General features: G+C 46.0%; 1 protein-coding gene and 1 pseudogene across 2 annotated transcripts in view; one reads left to right on the top strand and one right to left on the bottom strand.

The window, feature by feature from the left end:
- Positions 1 to 7060: 7060 nt before the first annotated feature.
- Positions 7061 to 7491, bottom strand: LOC140913838 (small ribosomal subunit protein uS3-like; annotated as a pseudogene).
- A 601-nt stretch (positions 7492 to 8092) lies between these two features.
- The window catches only part of KIAA1549L (KIAA1549 like), a 207629-nt gene continuing 197875 nt past the window's right edge, over positions 8093 to 17846 (top strand). Inside the window, exon 1 of one of the 2 annotated variants that reach the window (XM_073347698.1) lies at positions 8093 to 8538. In XM_073347698.1, coding sequence (XP_073203799.1) covers positions 8322 to 8538 — 217 coding nt within the window. In that variant the 5' untranslated portion in view covers positions 8093 to 8321. The remainder of the gene's footprint in view (positions 8539 to 17846) is intronic. The other variant, XM_073347699.1, reaches the window with a different exon arrangement.

Genomic DNA, 17846 nt, shown 5'->3' with positions numbered 1-17846 from the left:
AATCCCAGAAGGAAAAAGCAATCAATGGCAAGGCATGGAAAATGCAGCAGCTACAACATAAAAAATTTGTAGAGCAGCCAAAGACTACAAATTAGAATTCCTGTCCTCTGCAAATATGTCCTTTGGTAAGAAGGTGTTGCATATAGTAGTCTCCAAATAGCTGGGTTTTTATTTTTATTTTTTGAGGAAGGAGGGTATCTGTTTTTGCTTTTTAGTGATCATTTTCCCCTTCAATAATCCTGATCCTCACTACTTCCTATAAATCACAGTTTGGGTGGGATATGATCCAGAATGAAAAATCTGTAACTTCCATAACAGAAATGATCAGGTAACATTTTACCCCAATCTGACCCACTCTAGTTATTCTAAATTAGGATGTTAGGACTTTGGCCTTGTTTCTGAGTCCACAATGGGAGAGAGATGTACACAGCTAAAATTGCAAAATTCTTACCTGTTACTGGTTTACAGTGGAACCTCAGAGGTACAAACACCAGAGTTACGAACTGACTGGTCAACCACACACCTCATTTGAAACCAGAAGTATGCAATCAGGCAGCACTAGAGACCGGAAAAAAAAGCAAATACAGTACTGTGTTAAATGCACACTACTAAAAACTAAAGGAAAAGTTTAAAAAAATGTGCTTGTTTCATTTAAATTAAGATGATCAAAAACAGCATTTTTCTTCTGCATACTAAAATTTCAAAGCTGTATTAAGTCAGTGTTCAGTAAACTTTTGAAAGACCAACCATAACATTTTGTTCAGAGTTACGAACATGTCAGAGTTATGAACAACCTCCATTCCCGAGGTGTTGGTAACTGTGAGGTTCTATTGTATGGTACTAACTCTTCTTCTTGAGGTTTTTTATGGGTGCTCCACTTCAGGTGCACGTGTGCCTCATATACATTTTATTGCAGATTTTCATTACCAAAAGTTAGAAATAATCAAATTAATATAAAGAGCAAACTAGGCAAGTTATCTAGTAGAAGGCACTATACACAGGGTACCACTAGAGGGCACTGCACTAAATACATCTGCTAGAGCTAACCCCTGCAGTAATGAGTGAACTAGCCATTACAACATACATACCTGTAAGAACCATTCAACTTTCATCTTTTCTGTGTGGATAATTACTAATAGTCACCAGATGGAAGCTAATTCTGGATAAGATGAATTAGTGATTTGAGGAAAAATTGAGTAAAATAGCACAAATGGGACACATTAGCTATTGCATAATACAACTACAACTGTCGACACAGCCTTGTCACTAAAAGTCAGCATGTGTAAATGCTCTTTGTCGGCATTTTTGTCGACAAAATACTTCCAACCCCCCCAAGCGGCATTAGCTTTGTCGGCAGGAAAGCGTTGCCACTTGCGTCGGCAAAACTGTCTTTCCCGGAGGGGCTTTTTTAAGTACCCATAAAAGACAAAAGTTTTGTCGACAACTTCTCAGTGTAGACATACCTTACCACTTCAACGGTACCAAATTAGTAAAACAAATATGTAATTTCACTTATCAGTTTTGCAAGGATCTGGGGATTTGCAGCTGCAGGTTCCCATAGCTGGGAACTATTTTCCCTCCCTTGTGAACGTTTAACAAAGAGAACTCCTCTTTCCTTCTGTTTTTTAAACATATTATTGTAACAAGGAGAAAATAGTACTTTCCTTTACTTCAAGTACTGTTTTTCCCATTTAGGAAGCAATTCTACTTCCAGGACCTTGGAATAAGAATGGTCATGATTTTCCCCCAAAGTATCTTTCATCTTGTTCCACGCTCACCATAGATACCACTGTATTAGGGCAGGCCTCTTAGCCTGTAGCCCAGTGGCTCTCAACTTTTCTAAACTATTGTACCCCTTTCAAGAAGCTTCTTTGTCTTATGTACCCCAAGTTTCACCTCACTTAAAAATGACTTGCTTACAACAAACAAAAAATATAAAAATTTCACAGCATGTCATTACTGAAAAATTGCTTACTCATTTTTTACCATATAATTATAAAAAAAATCAATTGGAATATAAACATTGTACTTACATTTCAGTGTATAGCGTATAGGGCAGTATAAACAAATCGTATGAAATTTTAGTTTTTTGTACTGACTGCACTAGTGCTTTTTATGTAGCCTGTTGTAAAACTAGGCAAATAAAGATGTGTTGCCATACCCTACGGAAGACCTCTGCGTACCCCTATTGAGAATCACTGTTCTAGCCTCTTTACCATTCACTCACACTACCTGCTGACAGCACGGCTTGTTCCCCTCTGTGTCAGGGACAGATTTAATTATAAGGCTCAGTGGGCCAATAAGCTGAGGAGAGAGCTGGTCTACAGCAGCCAAAGAAGCAGGCTGGTACCCAGGAAACTGCATTCCCCTCCACACAGCCTGAAGGAGAGGGCTAGCCATTGCTGCTTTGGCTGCTACTGGTTGAGCTACCCCTACTGCTGTTACTGTTGCTGGGGAAAAGGGGAGTGGTGTGGAGCCCTCCCCCCATGGAATGAGGCCCATTCTACCTACTACCCCTAAAGACCATCTGCTTGCTGACCTGTTAGCCAGCTGGCTTGCCTCCACCTGCCTACCCTGGAACTCTTGCAATGGAGACGTTATTGCAAGCATACATGGGTGAATGTACTCAACCTTGGGCTTTCCCTCCCCTTCCCTTCCTCCCAGTTTGCAGTAAACTGGTGTCCAACCTGCTTCTGATTGCCCACCTGCCCCACCCCTTGGTGTTTGCAATCATAGAATCATAGAATATCAGGGTTGGAAGGGACCCCAGAAGGTCATCTAGTCCAACCCCCTGCTCGAAGCAGGACCAATTCCCAGTTAAATCATCCCAGCCAGGGCTTTGTCAAGCCTGACCTTAAAAACCTCTAAGGAAGGAGATTCTACCACCTCCCTAGGTAACGCATTCCAGTGTTTCACCACCCTCTTAGTGAAAAAGTTTTTCCTAATATCCAATCTAAACCTCCCCCACTGCAACTTGAGACCATTACTCCTCGTTCTGTCATCTGCTACCATTGAGAACAATCTAGAGCCATCCTCTTTGGAACCCCCTTTCAGGTAGTTGAAAGCAGCTATCAAATCCCCCCTCATTCTTCTCTTCTGCAGGCTAAACAATCCCAGCTCCCTCAGCCTCTCCTCATAACTCATGTGTTCCAGTCCCCTAATCATTTTTGTTGCCCTTCGCTGGACTCTCTCCAATTTATCCACATCCTTCTTGAAGTGTGGGGCCCAAAACTGGACACAGTACTCCAGATGAGGCCTCACCAATGTCGAATAGAGGGGAACGATCACGTCCCTCGATCTGCTCGCTATGCCCCTACTTATACATCCCAAAATGCCATTGGCCTTCTTGGCAACAAGGGCACATTGCTGACTCATATCCAGCTTCTCGTCCACTGTCACCCCTAGGTCCTTTTCTGCAGAACTGCTGCCTAGCCATTCGGTCCCTAGTCTGTAGCTGTGCATTGGGTTCTTCCGTCCTAAGTGCAGGACCCTGCACTTATCCTTATTGAACCTCATCAGATTTCTTTTGACCCAATCCTCCAATTTGTCTAGGTCCTTCTGTATCCTATCCCTCCCCTCCAGCGTATCTACCACTCCTCCCAGTTTAGTATCATCCGCAAATTTGCTGAGAGTGCAATCCACACCATCCTCCAGATCATTTATGAAGATATTGAACAAAACTGGCCCCAGGACCGACCCTTGGGGCACTCCACTTGATACCGGCTGCCAACTAGACATGGAGCCATTGATCACTACCCGTTGAGCCCGACAATCTAGCCAGCTTTCTACCCACTTTCATCTGGCTATCCTCCCCCACTTTCATCTGGCTTCTCCCCAACTGGCTACCTGTCTCCGCTGCCCTCTCTTTGTTGTTAGCTGCTGCCCTTGCCCCACCCAGGGTTTCCTCCTTATTGTTTCCTGTTGCCACATTGTTACCTACCCCGCCTGGGCCACCTTCTCCATATGCTGCTTGGTACTGGCCCTGCCTGAGTCCCGTTCCCCCATAATATTTGGTTACCTGCTCTTCCTGGGGCCCCCTCCTCTTGCTGTCTAGTACCTGCCCCTCCCAGACTCTCCCCTCATTGTTTTGTACTCTCTTTCCCAGTCCCTGCACTTTTTGCTGTTTGTTCACTGCCCCCTTCCCTGGCTGTTTGTTCTCTGGTGTGCCCAGTCCTGTCCCGTTTCCTCCATACACCTGAGCTTCCCAGCACTTGTGATTTCCCCTCACCAAATTGTGTCATTCTCTATTCCCTGCATCCCTCTCACACTTACAGCTGCCTCTCACCAAGTGCAGCCAGAGTAGTCAGTGCCCCCCTGAACACTGACTATTATGCCCCACACCCTCCTTGCTTTATTTTGTTTGCCTCTTTCTCCCCCATATATAGCCTATTAGGGATGAGGGATCAGCCTCCATTTTCCCTACCTTCACCCTTCCCTTTAACATTTCTACCCTCCCCTCCAGGGTCTAGTCCTGTCACCTGCACTCGGTGGCAGACCCTGACTTGGCCATACCAGGTGAGCCTTCCACTCCCACAGCTTTGTCTGGAAGACAGGGGGAGACTGAAGGAGGGGGAATCCCTGCCATTGCTGCCACGTCCGCTTTCTCCCCCATCTGTCCCTGCAGCTACCACCTCTATCACCACTTCTGGTACTACCAGCACCCCCAGTGGACTGGCACAGAAGGCACAGGATGGGTCTTTGCTGCAAAAACTCCTGCCATCACCAAGGGACCCCTCGGCTGGCAGAAAGGGGGGCAGAAAAAAGGTCTAGTGCTCTGCCTAGAAGGCTCCTTTTGTGGTGACAGCTGCTACCACTGCAGCTCCCCCTCCCCTTGATGTCTCTTCTACCAGCGAGCGTCCTTCCCTTCTAGGGGTGCTCACTCTTCAGCCACTAGAGTTTATGCCCAGGTGGTCAAGGCCCCACCTACTGCCTCATCGCTATCTGCCACAACCGCTCCTCCTACTGCTGCTGCCTCCTCTTCCAATATCAATAGTGGCCAGGGTCCCTTCACCAACCTGACAAGGAAGCATTGTGTCTGTTGCCTCCTGGTGGTAGGGAGACCAGATAGAAAGTGTGAAAAATCAGGACAGGGGGTGTGTGGGGTAATAGGTGCCTATATATAAAAAAATCCCAAATATTGGAACTGTTGCTATGAAATCGGGACATCTGGGTCACCCTACCTGGTGGTCACCTTGCCCCACGTCAAAACTGATGTGCGGGCATTGGCACAGGTGGTAGGGCCCCCGGCCAGAATGGTGGCCTCCAAGAGGTATGTGAAAGTCATCTTCTTCCTGGCATTGGAGGCCACCGCCCAGGAGACAGTGTTCCTGAGTCTCAGTCTGAGTAACACTGCTCTAGTGTTTGTGGGATGCTCCAGGCTCAGTTGTGGGGTGAAGTGGAACTGAGGAGAGAAGAAATAATGAGTGGTTCTGTTTAGTTATGCTGTAAGAAGATGGTTCTGGAATTTCTGCACCCCACTGTTGTCTGAAGTCCCTTCTGTCCAGGAATATATTATTTTACTGATTTCAAGAAAAACATTTCTTCTTAGTTTTTTTTTTTTCCTTTTTTTTTTGGTCGTGCTAAAGAGAAAGTTTGAACCCTAAGCAGCCCAGATGAAATATTTAGGCTTTTCAATTTCCAACTTTAGCCAGGTGTGCCACTGAATGGGGAGAAAATGTTCTGGGGGAGGAGGCTTAGCAGGTGGCTGAGGGAAAGGGGCTACTGATTGCGGAAGGGGAGAGGGGCGGAAGAGAGGGGAAAGGAATTCCCTAGCCTCACAGAGCAAAGAGCTGTAGAACCAGGAGTCATCCTCCCTTTGTTTACAGCGGTGCGGGGGGGGGGGGGGGGGGGAGGGAATGTTTCTGCCATGCTACGCTGTAAGTCAGCCCTGCTATATGTGTTTGCTTCCTTACACTTTTCTGATTTTTATGCTGCTACTTCTTCTTGCTTCAGATAAGTTGGTGTCTGTCATAGTGATTTGAGGTGCTCTCTCACCTTCAGGTTTTGAGTCCTGACTTCTCAGCACACCCAGTTCTTCCTGGCCTGGATAGAGAATAGCAGATTTTGCAGTCTGAAGTACAAGGCACCTTAAGTGAGTACAGCCCTGGCTGATGTCTAGTCCCTCATAGATATTTTGCACTTGTGTGTGAATTTTGTTCTGATGAAAGATTGGCAGCACAGGAGACTGAGCGTGAAATCCTGGCCCTATTGAAGTCAATGGCAAAACTCACATTGCCTTCAATAAGAACCATCATTTCTGAAGCCCTCTGTCTCCAGAACAGCAGTAGAACCCCACTATTCCATTTAATGACATCAGTGACTTGGAGAGACCCTTTAAGGGGTGAGTTTACAGTTCAGTGTCTATCCCCTTTCATTACTTGTTCCAAGACTGATATTGGTGGTGGTTGTATTTGTGCTTTTGACACATGACCATTAGATTGAAGCCCTCAATTAGTTCCACAGAGGCCAATGAACTCCCATCCATTGTAGTAACTTTTAGATTCCTGCCAACTTTATATCACTGCCAGAGGAATGGTATTTGAATTAATATAGCTTAATTCATATGTTAAAAAATAAAAGACCCCTGCATCCTGGTGCCTTCACATAATAAAAAAGGTTATGAGAAAGACCAGGCATATGTACTGAAACTGCCATGAGTGGGATGTCAATAGGATAAAAAAAAAGTTGGGGTAGGTGCCCCTTTCATTCCTCTGGCCCTGTGCTTGTACCCACATCATTTTCAGGTTCTTGTGTATTTTTTGTTGTATTAAAGGCTACTCTCTCACATTTGGGCTTTAACAGGCTCTGGGCTTTGCTGAGACGGTCAGCTGTAACCTCTTCCTTATGCCCCCCTTAAGTTATAGGGCAGGGCATGGTTGCAAGTAGACTAACAATCTCTGACTCATTTCTTTGTGCTGTTTTAATTTAAAATGGTCACTCATTGAAGAGAGAGGTGGAAGTAGCATTGCTGCCTGTAGGACAATACCCCAAAACTCATGAGGCAGGAGGGGGATAGTCACAGCTCAACAGTTCCAGCAGGGTGGAGGAGAAGCTATGTCTTTTATGATTTTATTAAGATCCTCTCATGGGCCACAGTCCACCTTCTCCTTCCAAGTATTGAAAAATCCCATTATGCAGTGGGAACTGGCTGAGACATGGCTGGCTGTTTTGGTTTGCCACCTTTCTGCTCGGAGATGGGTGTGGTGGGTAATATCTCTTCCTTGGGCTCCACAATGCTGACATGGTCTGGCAGGGGTTTCTTGGGTCTAGGCTTCCCACCTGGGTCTCAAGGCACCATAATCTTTACTTTAATACCCTGCATACTCTGCCTGAGGAGGAGGTGGCGTACAGCTGTGTGGACAGAGTCGTTTACAGGGTCTCCACTGTGGATCATCAGGCCATCCACAAACTTCATAGACTTGGCTCGCTGGCCTCTGAGTTTACCGGCCACCACCACCTCACAACCCTGAGCACCACTCTCCATGATGAAGCGGAGGACACCACAGCAGGCTCCCCGCATTGCTAACCCTCCCCGAAGTTTGTAACGCCAGGGCCTCTGCGTGGGCAGTAGCACACAGACCTCTTCTCAGCATAGAGCTATGGGAGGCCCTTGGCTGATTCACCCCAGCGTGCTGTGCCCCCCGCCCCCCTTGGGCAAGGGCTCTGAGGCCGCACAGAGAAAGGGGGACCCGCTCCGAGGGAACTGGTCCTGGGCGTCAGGGGAAACACGCTGGCGGGCCAGAGCGCGCTGTGCCAGGCCGGGACCCCGGTGCTCCACGCTGCACAGCGGGGCGGGGCAGGAGACACCCCCGGGGCCGGGTTCCCGGTGGCTGAGGCGCCCAGAAGGGGTCCCCCTCGCCCCGGCAGCGCCGCCTCCGCTGCTCAGCTCCCCGCGCTCGGGAGCGGGGCTGGAGTGGAGGGAGGGGGGAGGCGGCTGCCTGCTACGTGATTCCTTTGTCGCGGCGGCGCCCTTGCCTGGCTCAGCTGCACGCGCGCCCCAGCCGCGGAGCGCGAGCCGGAGCGGAGCGGAGCAGCCGGCGAGGGGGCACCGGCGCCGCGCCCCCCGGAGCCCAGCGTGGGCGGCCAGCGGCAGCGCGTCCCCCGGCCGGGGAGAGGCGCGGGCGCCATGGGGTCCCCCAGCCTCAGCCGCTCCTCGCAGTCCCTGCGCCGGCTGTAAGGTGGCGGCGGCGGCGCGGCGCCCTCTCCTGCACCCTCCCCCGGGGCCGGGGGACCATGGCCAGCGGAGCTCCGTGAGCCGTGGGGCGGGGGACTCCCGGGCGCTTCTGGAAGCAGGGAGCGGCATTGATGTGTGAGCCCCACAAATGGCTCTCGGCGCGGAGGGGGCCGATCAGAGGTGTGAGCATGCCGGGCAGCTGGGGGACCTGTTTGCCGCCTCTCTGCCTTGGGCAGCTGGCAGAGCCCTAGGATGCCCTGATCGGCGGAGCTCCCAGCCACCTACCGGCCACGGGGCCATCTCCAGGGCTGTCATGCTGATTGGGGTGATCCTAGCCCTTTTCCAGAGTGTCCAGGCTGAGCAGGGTAAGGAACACGCAGTGATCTTTGAGTCCTCTCCGGAGTGGTGAATGCACTGAGCAGGGACCACTCTCTTTCCGGGGGGCCGGGGGGCTGGTTTCTTACACGGAGATGGCTGCAGGGTGCATATCCATATTTTTGTTACAAGCTACTGCAGTGTCAGAAACCTGCCTTCGGAAGACAGTACCATTCATTGGGAGGGGATGGGTTTGCAGGGCGGTTCGGGTTTGATTAAATAAAAGTTACAGCTACCTGCATATTCGCCGTACTTCACTGCAATGGCAAAGGGGTGTGTTATATTTGGTATATGTCTATAATACATTGTTTGGTAATGGTGAGATAAACTGATAACTGAAGTCCAACATATGCTTTGTAATAGGTTAGCGTGTAAAATCCAGACTTCCTCCCCCTTCCAGCAGAGGTTAAATATAATGGAAGAGAGGCATTCTAGCTGTTTTTCTTCTTTTTTGTAGAAGTCCTACAACATAAAGGAGCTATCTGGTCCTTTTTGGCCAACACAAGACTAATATCATCCTCTTTTCCTGCGGGATAGTCTGCTTCTATTAGCTCTTGTACCTGGCAGGGAAAGAGAGACTGCAAGAGGCTTTTGTTAAACTACAGGATCATTTCCTTTGTGGGCATTTTTTTTGCTGGGGAGGGCAGGTTCTTATGAGATCTCAGTGTAAAATCTCAAATGCAATTTAGAATTCTAAGTATGTCTAGGTTATATTTTTCTTATTTCCTTGACTGTTTTGGAAGTCCATTCTATATTGTCTTTAGTTTTGATAGTAATAATTTTACTAGTTGACCTCAATGCAAGAATAGTTACTGTTTGGAAAGAGCAGTGGGCATGTGTATTGAGTGATAATTAGATGTATCATACTAACATTTTAGATGCCAAGAAGTGTAAATCTAAGGCTATGCTAATACAATAGAAATAAACTAGTACCAATATAAGGCTAAATTAGTGCCCTAGCTTTAAAAAAGAACACAAATGTGTACACTGCCCTATTTTTGACAAATCTCTTGTTGCTTATTGTATTTCTATTGCTGTTTCATGTTTGCAGATAAATGGAGGTAATTCAGTTTCTTTGATATAGAGCTCTCATATCTAGATGCTTTTAGAATGAATGTACGGTAATTGTGTGCAATTGATGTAGGGTATGGCTATAATGTAATACAGATTCTAATTTACAAATTGTGAGTTTTAAAAAACCAATGCTTCGTACTTTTCTTGCTCTGAATTTACAAATACTGTAGTTTGATTTATTTATATAAGATAAATTATTCTTTAAAAAAAGAAAGGGAGTACTTGTGGCACCTTAGAGACTAACCAATTTATTTGAGCATAAGCTTTCATGAGCTACAGCTCACTTCATCGGATGCATACTGTGGAAAATACAGAAGATGTTTTTATACACACAAACCATGAAAAAATGGGTGTTTATCACTACAAAAGGTTTTCTCTCCCCCCACCCTACTCTCCTGCTGGTAATAGCTTATCTAAAGTGATCACTTACAATGTGTATGATAATCAAGGTGGGCCATTTCTAGCACAAATCCAGGTTTTCTCTCCCCCTTCCCCCGCAACAAACCCACTCTCCTGTTGGTAATAGTGGGCACAGGATCAGGGGACTAGACATTTTTCTTTTAATCTATAAGCATCGTACTTGACAACTCAGTCTACATTTCATATTAACTCTCATATTAAGTCAAAATTATAAAATGAAATAGATCCACTTTCATAACTGAATTTTTAATTTGGGGAAGGCAATGGGATATAATGCTTTTTTCTTCTTAAGGTCTCTACATCATTTATTCTGGTTAGTAGTGAACAAAAGTATTTACAATATGATTGCTCCTTGATCACCTTTGTGAAATGATAATGAGCTTACCTTTATGTGTAGTATTTCATTAAGAAGACTACCAAAACATTTGCAAAACTATATATGAATCACATTGCCAATAGTGGAATAAAAAGCTGATAATTTGCTAAATAGCATATAGCAAAACTACGTAACAGCAGCATAATACAGGAAGTGAAAAATACTGACCAATTTTTTATCTAGTGTAAATAGGAATGATACATAATTTTGAAATGAAGCAGTTGGAACATAATTAAACCTATTGTAGTTAGTAACATTCATGTAGAGCTTTGACTGAAGTTACAAATACAGCATCCTTATATTTATATGGACTTCTGATTAATTTCTTTTATTGTCATGGTGTTGAATTTGAATTTTCATCAGCATAAAAGCTTCTGCTTTCCATTTAGATATAGGTTGTGAAACAGATTGAATCTACTGTAAATATGTGCAGCCAAATTATCTGCTGGTGTAACTGGCTCAACCACTAACCATTGACTTCAGTGGTTGTATCGGTTCTTATACTAGGCCCATCACTGTGTTATCTGAGTGACTTCCAATGGTGCAGTAAGCAATGTAACTATTATTTGTTATGTGTTATTCCTTCTCCAGGCTTCACCGCGGGGGGGGGGGGGGGGGAGGAATTTGCACAATATGTTGTTGTTGTTGTTTTAATGTATGGTTTGTGTATGGCCTATTGTGTGTGAAGGCAAAGAAGTGTGCTTTGTTCATGGAGGGGAAAGAGAATATGGTCTATGGTTGCCCTGAGGTCCTGAGCAATTCATAAAGAAGAACTTTTGTGAAAGTGGAGTTGATTTTTAAATAGTGGTTATGTCCTGAAGGTTGGTGATGGGGGATTATAGCTACCAAAAATACATGTGTCCACTGACCTTGGTAGAAAATGTGACATGAACTAATTCCCCTGCAAGGAGCTCCTTACAGGATCAGTCTTTCTACCTCTGTGCTTGTACAGATCCAAACACAACCGGGCCCCAGTGTTTTTTTTTGTTTTTTTTTCCATAGATATTTAGGTCAGTATGATCATCTAGTCTGACCTCCTGCACAACGCAGGCCACAGAATTTCACCCACCACTCCTGCAATAAACCTCTCACCTATGTCTGTGCTATTGAAGTCCTCAAATCGTGGTTTAAAGACTTCAAGGAGCAGAGAATCCTCCAGCAAGTGACCCTTGCCCCATGCTACAGAGGAAGGCGAAAAACTCCCAGGGCCTCTTCCAATCTGCCCTGGAGGAAAATTCCTTCCTGACCCCAAATATGGCGATCAGCTAAACCCTGAGCATATGGGAAAGATTCATCAGCCAGATACAAAGCCTTAGAGAAAGCAACAGATCCACAGCTCTCTTGTGTGTAGGTAAGCTCAGGTGGGAGAGCATCTGGAGCTGTTTGCAAGGACTGCAGAGGGACAGGAGAGACCACAGGCCAGCTTCCAACCCAGGGCACCCACTGCAGGGAAGGGGCTTCACCACCTACTCTGCAGTGTGAGGTGGCAAGGAAGAACAGCTGGAGCTATCTAGGCTGGAAGAAGGACCTATTGGTCTGCAGTGGTGGAGCACATTGGCTGGAGCATTTGGATAGAGGGGTTGCAGCTGGTGGGCTTGGGGGACATGAAAAAAAATGGAAACTAAAAAGTGTTGCCTTTTACATTTTGCTGATAGTTAGTCTGTTCAGTTTAGATGGTGAGCTTGTCATGGGAAAGGCCATATCTTCTCTTGTGTTTGCAGAGCATTAGCCCAATGGGGCCCTACTATAAGTAACAATAATTGCATAAATAATAACGGCACATTCAGTGCAGTGCCCCTTAATACTAGCTGGAGCTTTTGTTCAATGACTCGGAGAGCACAGTGTCACCTGGTGAATTGCCAGCACTATTCTCCATAGATCTGGGGTTTTCTATGCATCTCTTCTGTCTGAGTACTGAGTAACTTATGAGATCACTGCCCAAAGTGGCATATCGTAAGTATATCTCAGTCAAAGTTCTGGTAGACGGGTGTTCACAGCACAAAAACTGCCATCAAAAATGGCACCTTTGCTGCTAGCCTCAGTGAGCATGCCAAGGATTTCATGTGCATGGTGAATGAGCTACTTTCTAAATGCTAAGGTGGTTTTTCCAGTGCAGAGCTGACACACATTAATGAGGTACTATGAGAAGCTTGCAGTGTCACTGGCCATACTATCCTTTTTCTCTTCATTCTGTAGATGTATCAATCCAGCATTTTTCATGAGCATTAAACTACTAATTTCTTTTCCTGATGGATGACGTTTAGAAAGGTGTCCAGTCTTGATGTGAAGACAGAAAGAAATATAGAATTCACCTCTTTCACTGGTAGTTTATTTCAGCAGTTAATCACCCTCACAGTTAAAAAGTTGTGCCTGATTTCTAATTTGAATTTATTTGGCTTCAGCTTCCAGCCACTTGTTCTTGTTATGCCTTTCACCACTACATTAAAGAGCCCTTTAGTACCTGTTGTTTTCTCCTTGTGGAGGTACTTCTATATTGTAATCAAGTTACCTCTCAATCTTCTTTTTGATAAACTAAACAGATTGAGCTCTTTAAGTCTGTCACTGTAAAATATTTTCTCCAGCCAACGAATTAGTTGTATGGTTCTTTTTTGCCCCTTCTCCAGTTTTCAACATCCTTTGTAAAATATGGGCACCAAAACTGTATGCACTGTTCCAATATTGGTCTCACCAGTGCCATATACAGAGGTAAAAATCACCTCCCTACTCCTACTCGCCACTCTCCTGTTTATGCAGTGTCGATGTAGCCGTGTTGGTCCCAGGATATTAGAGAGACCAGGTGCGTGAAGTAATATCTTTTACTGGACCACTTTCTGTTGGTGAGAGAGACAAGCTTTCTTACACAGAGCTGCTCTTTAGATCCGAAAAACCTGAAGTTTAGGTCACCCGAAGAAGAGCTCTGTGTAAGCTCAGAAGGTTCTCTCTTTTACCAACAGAATGTGGTCTAGTAAAAGATATTACCTCACCCACCTGGTCTCTCTAACTCACTTGTTTATACATTCGGTGTAATAGAATGAGCATTTGTATCTGTTAATGCTTCAGTGACAGGGTTGCCAACTTTCTAATAACACAAAAGAGAACACCCTTGCCCTTCCCCCTGCTCACTCCATCCCCCCCTCCCTCTGTCGCTTGCTGTCCCCCCACCCTCACTCACTTTCACCGGGCTGGGGGTGCAGGAAGGGGTGAGGGCTCTGGGGTGGGGCCAGGGATGAGAGGTGTGGGCTGGAGGAGGGGGCTCAGGGCTGGGAGAGGAGGTTGGGGATGTGGGCTCCAGGAGGGAGTTTGGGTGTAGGAGGGGGTTCCAACCCTGGGCAGGGGTTTGGTGTGTGGAAGGGGGTTCTGACCTGGGGCAGGGGGTTGGGGTGCAGGAGGGGGTTCAGGGTGTGGGCTCCGGGAGGGCATTCAGGTGTGGGAGGGGGTTCCAACCTGGGCAGGGGTTTGGGGTGCAGGAAAGGTTTTGGGGCGTGAGCTGTGGCTGGGTGGTGCTTACCTCAGGCAGTTCCCGGTCTGCGGCGCAGCGGGGCTAAGGCAGGCTCCCTGGCTCTACATGGCTCCCCGAAGTGGAGGCATGTCCCCCCCTCTGGCTCCTAGATGGAGGGGCCAGGGGGCTCTGCATGCTGCCCGCACCCACAGGTGCTACCCCCGCCGCTCCCATTGGCCACAGTTTCTGGCCAATGGGAGTTGCAGAGCTGGTGCGCGGGTTGGGACAGCGCACAGAGTGCTTGTGGCCGCCCCTGTGCCTAGGAGTCGGACATGCTGCCACTTCTGGGAACCATATAGAGCCAGGACAGGCAGGGAGCCTGCCAGCCCCGCCATACCACCGACTGGACTTTTAGCGGATCGGTCAGCAATGCTGACTGGAGCCGCCAGGGTCCCTTTTCGACCAGGCATTCCGGTCGAAAATGACGCCTGGCAACCCTATTCAGTGAATGTTTTTACAGAGGTGTGACATTTCCCCACTACTTTTTAATCAGTGTGTCCTATTTCTGTATCTGAGAATATGGTGGAAAAAGTGTATTCGTTGTCACAGTATAAATTTTCAGAGATCCAGTGTCTGGCCTGTTCGTGTGTGCTGTTGTTCGTAGTTTGGTGACTGGGTTATGATTCATTGATTAGTCCTGCTGCTGAAAATCTTCACTGCCTTCCTTATACACATGTGCATTTTCTTTCAGGATGACTGAACGTAAGATTGCCTGCCACTTTATTTACAGGCCGCACATCTGGAAACAATGTACCTGTACAATGAAATGTAAAATTTCTAAAGCAAACCAAAAAAATCCATCTGAAGGTCAGTTAGCAAAATCTAGCAGGATTATTTGGTGGTGTTCCACCTTATAGAGAACCTAGACTGTCATTACAATGCTTGTTTGTATGGAAATAAATGAAAAATCTTTAGCTAGCTAATTTAAATGGCTTCAAAGGACCTGTATTCATGAAAGGAAACCCTTTGATGGTCATTTGCTAAGAGTAGCACAGGGAAGTTGTTTTGTTATGAAGTGCAAATTGTGAATGGTGTAGAACAAATTTTTAAAAGGCAGTGTCTCATTACAAATTAATTTATATATTTATATGAAATTAAAATGAAAAATTTTTACGTTTCTAGCAAAGTAATGGAAAAATAAGATGTATTACTTTTTCACGTTTCTTTAAACAATGAAATAAGTACTTTTTTGAACAGGGTTTTCTAAAATAAATGTAAATGTTGCTAAAGCAAAAATGGTAAGAAAAGAGCTGGAAAAACTAGTTTATCCTTGAACAGTTAATTATCAAATAGTGGTTCTTTGTTTTGAAAAGAACAAAAGGAGCTAGCTTGTTATTTTATATGTCACTGAAGTGCTGAGAAGCTGATTTAAAAGAAACCATTATAAATTTAACTGGTCCTTTCTTTGTATAGTTTCCTTTTAATCTAATGAACTGCTGGGGCAGATGGATGTATCGCTAGTATAGGACTGAATTTTTATAAGAGTCATGGCTAGTTAGAAAATGGAATGATGCACAGCTTTATCACTTTCCATGATTGCAGGATGTTCTAAGAACTGTGGTCTTTAAACTGGAGATTCCAGAGGCAGTATGAGGGAATCCTCAAAACTCTCCTTTTCATTTGGTTTTTAGCAAACAGTGGTCTGTTTAAATTTAATTTAATTTTAGCATATTGCAGTCTGATTATGCTTCTGTGCTACTGTAGGTTTCAGTGTATTTCTTTGATCCAATATCAGAAACATTTTGGATGAGAGGTTTTTCTGCTTGTAGTAAATGGTTAAAGGCTGATTTTCAGAGCTGTTGAGAGTCCACGGCAGATTTCAGCTGGAGTTGTAGATGCCCAGCACCTCTGAAAATCAAACCGTCTTTTCCCCAATGATATCTGAAGTGTATAATGACAGTAACATAAGTAATAGACTTAAAAAACACTAATGAATGACAATCAATATACAGGCTTCCATAACTCAGGATATGTACAAAATACGTACCAGCAGAGGTGTTTTCAAAGCTGGAGCCAGCTCAGCTAATAATACCATTACACACAGGGAATCTATTCAGGGTTCAACTGTCCAAAATAATGTAAATGTAACTAAATCTGAATGACCCAGAATCTCTTATTCTGGCTGTCATGGTTGTATCATTGAATCGCCACACTGCATAAATACCTCAGTACAAATATTGTTCATGAACCCATTAACTACTGAGGAGAACTAAACTCATTGCTGTTTTACAAACAAAAGTATACTCAATGGAGAAAATAGTTTAAAATTTTGTATCACCCTTCCTATTCAGCACAGAGAGTGGGAACCAGGTAGACACCTGGGGTTTTACAAAGAGTGTGGGGTAGGGTTATCTCTGACACACCAGTTGGAGAAAGAAGAGATTTGGCATTAGTCAGTGGAGTGTAGACGTAGTATGGGATGCTATACTGGAAAACAGAAGGCAAGTTTTTTGGGGGGCAGGGATTGTATCCTTGTACATATTTGTACAGTGCTTACCTCCATATCCGTACAATGATTCTTATTGGGGCATTTGGGTGCTGCTGCAATATTAATAATAATAATTGCCCTCAGTTATTTTTATTTGAAAAATAAAAAATGCACCTATACAAAGCCTTAGGTGCCTGAATACAATCCCCCAGCAGCATTAAATAATTTTTCTGATATTATTCTGCTAGCATGCCACCTACTTTAAAAAAAAAAAAAGAAAGAAAAGAAAAGCAAAGCTCTGTTCCACGCTCTCATAATTTTGGGAAGTCCTCTTCAAAAACTTTGTCAAACGATGTATATAACAAGATTGAGAAAGGTATTAGACATTTATATGGATAACAAGCATATCCAGTGTTCCCATAATTAATGATAAAATTTTGGGGCATATTAAATCTCATGTTTCAGGGCTTAAACCAGTCTCTAGCTATTACAGATCAGGATGAGATTTATTGGAGGAGGTGGGGGGGTTTAGATCTGGTTACTGCGGAGTTCTTACACCCTCCTTTGCAGTGTCTGATACCGGCCATCATCAGAGACAGGAAAGTGGGCTTGAACAGGGGTTCTCAACCTTTTTCTTTCGGAGGCCCCCTGAATATGCTATAAAAATTCCATGGCCCAGCTGTGTCATAACAACTGTTTTCTGCATATAAAAGCCAGGGCTGGTGTTAGGGGGTATCAAGGAGGGCAACTGTCCGGGGCCCCACACCATAGGGGGCAACACGAAGCTAAGTTACTCAGGCTTTGGCTCCAGCCCCAGGTGGCAGGGCTCGGGGCCCCAGGCTGCAATCCCGCATGGTGGGACTTCGGCTTTCTGCACTGGGCCCTAGCGAATCTAATGCCAGCCATGCTTGGTGGACCCCCTGAAACTTGTTTGCAGCCCCCCAGGTGGCCCTGGACTCCTGGTTGAGAACCACTGGGCTAGACAGCCCTCAGGTAGGGTTGCCAGGTGTCCAATATTTGGTTGGAATGCCTGGTCGAAAATGGACCCTGGCAGCTCCAGTCAGCATTGCTGACTGGGCCGCTAAAAGTCCGGTCGGTGGCAGAGCAGGGCTAAGGCAGGCTCCCTGCTTGCCGTGGCTCCGTGTGGCTCCCAGAAGGAGCGGCATGTCCCCATTCTGGTTACTATGCTTAGGAGCAGCCAGGGGTCTCCGCACACTGCCCCTGCCCCAAGCACTGGCTTTGCAGCTCCCATTGGCCTGGAACTGCAGCCAATGGAAGCTGCGGGGGTGGCACCTGTGGACGGGGCAGTGTGCAGAGTTGCCTGGCTGTGCCTCCACGAAGGAACCAGAGAGGGGACATGCTGCTGCTTCTGGGAGCTTTTTGAGGTAAGCACTGCCTGGAGCCTGCAATCCCGACCCCGCTCCTGCACCCCAACCCCCTGACCCAGCCCTGATCCCCCTCCTGCACGCCGAACCCCTTGATCCCAGCCCGGAGCACTCTT

Source organism: Lepidochelys kempii, chromosome 6, assembly GCF_965140265.1.
Source record: "Lepidochelys kempii isolate rLepKem1 chromosome 6, rLepKem1.hap2, whole genome shotgun sequence".
In the NCBI taxonomy this organism is placed as follows: domain Eukaryota; kingdom Metazoa; phylum Chordata; order Testudines; family Cheloniidae; genus Lepidochelys; species Lepidochelys kempii.
This window is presented reverse-complemented; position numbering and strand designations above follow the sequence as displayed.